The 4,206-nt window shown below is 36.5% G+C and overlaps 2 protein-coding genes across 2 annotated transcripts in view; both read left to right on the forward strand.

The window, feature by feature from the left end:
* Positions 1 to 3,989, forward strand: part of MTPN (myotrophin) — a 62,518-nt gene extending 58,529 nt beyond the window's left edge. Inside the window, exon 4 of the mRNA XM_012000114.1 lies at positions 722 to 3,989. Coding sequence (XP_011855504.1) covers positions 722 to 808 — 87 coding nt within the window. The 3' untranslated portion in view covers positions 809 to 3,989. The remainder of the gene's footprint in view (positions 1 to 721) is intronic.
* LOC105553934 (leucine zipper protein 6-like) lies at positions 1,762 to 3,989 on the forward strand. Its single transcript, XM_012000128.1, has 2 exons — positions 1,762 to 1,821; positions 3,295 to 3,989. Exons 1-2 carry the CDS (start codon positions 1,762 to 1,764, stop codon positions 3,475 to 3,477), a joined length of 243 nt encoding a protein of 80 aa, XP_011855518.1. The 3' UTR covers positions 3,478 to 3,989.
* Positions 3,990 to 4,206: the final 217 nt, after the last annotated feature.

The following is a 4,206-nucleotide window of genomic DNA, read 5'->3' on the forward strand; positions in this document are numbered from 1 at the left end:
AGGCACTTTTCCAGGTCCTGGGAGTATAGTGGTGAATTACTGCCGCCATGGAGCTTTCATCCAGAAAGGGCAGACAGATAAAACATACAGGCACAAAAGGGCACATACACCCTCTCAAAACCAGAATGCCGTGTTGCAGATAAAATGTTCCAAGGCAGCACTGTCCAGGTTAAGCGTTCAGAGCGGTCTGGTATCTGCACTGAATATTTCCCTACAATATTGCAGGGAACCTTCTTACAGTCTGCCTCTCATTTACTGCAAAGTTTTTACAAGTAAAATGACCAATACCGTATATGTTCTTGATGTAGAGTGCATTAAGTATTATATACAAAAAGTGTTTCAAATAAGAAAAAATAATTTGTCACAGAAATACTTTAGCAAAGTGATTTACTTTTTCCCCATTTCATACTGTGCATAGGGATATTGTTTTTAAAGCCTAATTAGATAAATATATGATAGTATAAATGAAAGCCAGTGATTGCCTGGGTTAATTTTGTAGCTTACAATTCTTAGTGCCTGAAAAATAATGTGGCGTTTTTACAACATTAATCCATAACATTGCCAGCTTTTTTGTTTTTCTGCAGTAGAATAGTCTCCACTAGTAAAGGAATTTTTAATTCTTGATGTAAACATTAACCTGTGCCATGCAATCTAGTCTTACATTTTCTTCCCCCAGTTGTGGGCTCATTTAATGATAAGGACCCTTTCCTCTCTTTTCCAGGGTGCTGATAAAACTGTGAAAGGCCCAGATGGACTGACCGCCTTTGAAGCCACTGACAACCAGGCAATCAAAGCTCTTCTCCAGTGATGGATGGATGGACTGATAACTTGGGAAGAATGACTCTCCTGTGGCCTCACACTGCTGCCTGTCTGTCTGTCACTCTCTATCTGCCAGCTTCTTCAGCTAAATACTTTAAGAGGGGTGAGGGGAGAGATAAATTCATAACAAATCAGACTACCGGAAAAAAAAAAAAAAGTGTTTTGGAGGAGGGGCAAAAAGAACCATGATCAGGCTTTTACTGGGATTCCTGATCAAGTAAGCCTCTTCCCTTTCTAATACACCTTATACCCAAGGGAGAGCAAAGACAAAATACACCAGTATCATTTGACCTTTTCAGCTCCCTAGCTAATTTATTAATTGATTGTGTTGAAGGTCTGATTCTACAAAGGCCAACTCGACATATTTGGTAGCCCTAACTGTGTGAGCAGTAGTGGCTGCTGTGATGTAAACTTAGGGTGCTGAGATAAGCAATTAGCTCTAGCCTTCTGCCTTAAGAATGCATTCTACTGGGGATTTCCTGGCATAGTTAAGAGCGCTGCCTATAAGGTTGGTGACCAAATCTTTCCTCAGTGACTTTAAGCTTTATGTGAAAGCTTAGTTAAGGTGAGGAGGGGCACACTCCTAAATTGCTGGATGACTGAACTTTGGATTTTCTCTCCCCTTTCACATGGATTTCATGTCTCTTTAGATAAAACTGACTAGTTTTATTTATAAAATCTTAAGTTTTGGAAGTCTAAAGGAGAAACCATTCCAGTATGCATATTTTTTTCTCCTCTAGATTCATACATTTATATAGCATTGAAACACTTTCAAACTCCTGCTGGTAGTAAAAGGGGATTTAAAAATAGAATCATAGCCATAAGCCTGTTAGTATCATATAAAGAGAGAACAGTTATCTTAGTACCTATGGATTTTCTTTATTTGCTGTTTGAATGGATTGACCTTGGTTATGTGTGGAAAATTAAGGAACATTCTTTGGAATGCCTCTCTCAGACCCATCTTGGATGCTGATTACTTATTGCACCAAAGCTATCACTGGGGTGAGATTTACTGTTTGGACAAATTTAGCCCCATCCCTTCAAAAATACACTTGTAACCAGGTTTCCCAGAGTTGTTGATAGGCTTCTGCTGAACATATGCCAACCCACCTGCATAATATATTTTTGTTGCTTTTATAAATCATGCATCGCATAAAGTGTGACAACTTCAGAATGTATTCTCTGTTCTTAGAATACAGTGCCCTAAAATGGTGTTCTTATGACCTGCAGAAAATATTTACACATATTTCCAAATATTTATTTCATGAGCAGTACAGCTAATTAAAATATATAAGCTTAAATTTTATATCTTGCATTTAAAATGTTAAGATTCCTTTGACTTGCCATCCATATAACCTTACTAAAAATATTAAGAGTTTTTTCTTAGCCAAGTCATGCAATAATTGAATGTACCTCAAATTTTTAGAGAGGGGAGGGGGTGGGTTAGGGACTGATACTCAGATTGTGGGTAATAATTGAATTGGTTTTTAAAGGCAACGTAGCATTCTACAGCAGGGTTAAACTATTACCAAGAACAGTCACCCTGGTTAATAACAAGTTTTACTGATCAGTTGCTGATTGGTTGGTTGGCGTGTGGGCGTGTGGGTCTGTAGGTGTGTGTGGGTATGGGTGTGTGTGTGTATCTTTCCCCATGAGCCCTTTTTTTAATCCTGTGGCTTTTTCACTTACAACTAGCCTAACCCTGTAATTTTCCTATATCCAAGAACACAATCACAAAGTAGTGGTTTCAATACTTTGTTGTATTTGGCTAATTTTGCTGTCTTAATGCAGCCTATTAAGAGTTGGGTTAAAAATCAGTAATCAGTACTTCATTACATCACTGAACTAAAATATGGAGACATCCTTATTGAAAAGGGAGGGCACTCTATCAGTCTGTAACTATCAACGTAGTGCAACAGGGTGTTTTGATACCTTTGTTTTCACCTCTTGACATAATGCTATTTAAAGGCTTGAATTTTTTCCCTTTACATAATTTTCACCTTTACTTTCGAAGTGTTTTGTTGTAGTTGGCTATTGCAGAGAGTGCATTGTCCTATCATTCCTAAACCTGGTCTGCTTTCTACATTCATGGTATGGAAACCATGTAATTCTTTGTACAGTTTATCCTGATGTTCCTTGTAATGCAGTAGAGGCTATTTCGCCTTCCCTCTTCTTTCTCAACCTTTTTGTAAACCCCATAATTATGAAGCTATTGCTTGAGAAAATAACATATAAACATAGAATAGAATAGACTGACCAAGATGGTTCACAGTTTCTTTTTTTAACTAGGTTATTTATAATGTATTTCTGAACCACTTGGCAGACAAATTCACAACACTTAATGTTCATATTTTGAGTAAAGGAAGCTAAAACCATGTTTGCTTTCTGGTACTACATGCATTAGCAAAAGGTTAAGTTTTGTTCTCCACTGAAGTAATACTTAACATCTCAGAAAGAATCTTGCATGTTCTGTAGTTTTGTATTAAATCAGTCATTTCATATGCACTATATCAAGTACAAACAGGTAGTTTACCTGTTTATAGTAGTGTACTAACAAAGTCTCCCTTGCAGCTTCAGACTGGTATCTATAGGCTTATCGTTCAAATACAGCACTTGAATATCCCAAGTAGTTCTTCTACGCATAGCTCACCTTTCTAAACCCAGTTAAGCATGGAAGAGAGGTAGTAGGTAGGTGCAGTGTGTGGAAGCTGCAGACAAGTAGGCCTTTTATTCATTGATTTCTTTTCCCAAGTACTGGATTTTAAATCTATATGTATCTATTTGATTTTTTTCCTAATATTTCAATTGAGCTGCTGTTTTCTTCCATGCAATATTGTATACTCAATTGTGTATAGAAGAAGCTGGTGAGAGTGCCCTCCTACATAAATAAGCAATTGCAGTGTTTTGCATGCAAAATATAAAAAATTTAAATTGTCCTGATTCTATTTTGTAAATGGAGAAACAATCATATCTTTCTAAGCAGTAATGGAGGAAGACTAGTGCTTTGTGCATTTTGATATATTTGAGTTCATTTTTTCCACAATGTCATACTTTTGACACAATTGGGTTTCTCATAAGTATCCTAGTTCATGTACATCCGAATGCTAAATAATACTGTGTTTAAGTTTTGTGTTGCAAGAACAAATGGAATAAACTTGAATTGTGCTACAGCTAGTGTGTCAGCAGCATTTTTCTCAGTTACTATCAATTTCGTTTTGTAGTCATCTCTAAAACTATACCAGAAGCTTGATTGACTCAAACATTTAGTTAATCTAAATTAATGTATCCCACTTCTAGAAAAAAAAATGGAGAGAAAATAAAATATAGATTTAATTGAAGTAAACCTTACCAGTCTTTGAAAGGATTTGCTTTTGTGTCAGTCTCCTG

Source organism: Mandrillus leucophaeus, unplaced genomic scaffold (assembly GCF_000951045.1).
Source record: "Mandrillus leucophaeus isolate KB7577 unplaced genomic scaffold, Mleu.le_1.0 Scaffold619, whole genome shotgun sequence".
In the NCBI taxonomy this organism is placed as follows: Eukaryota; Metazoa; Chordata; class Mammalia; order Primates; family Cercopithecidae; genus Mandrillus; species Mandrillus leucophaeus.

Bases quoted from the DNA above. Each gene is read 5' to 3' on its own strand.
- LOC105553934 (XM_012000128.1), top strand. From the start codon at position 1,762: ATGCCTCTCTCAGACCCATCTTGGATGCTGATTACTTATTGCACCAAA. The intron at 1,822-3,294 runs GTGAGATTTACT...CATGTTCTGTAG, and splicing joins GCACCAAAGCTATCACTGGG to TTTTGTATTAAATCAGTCAT.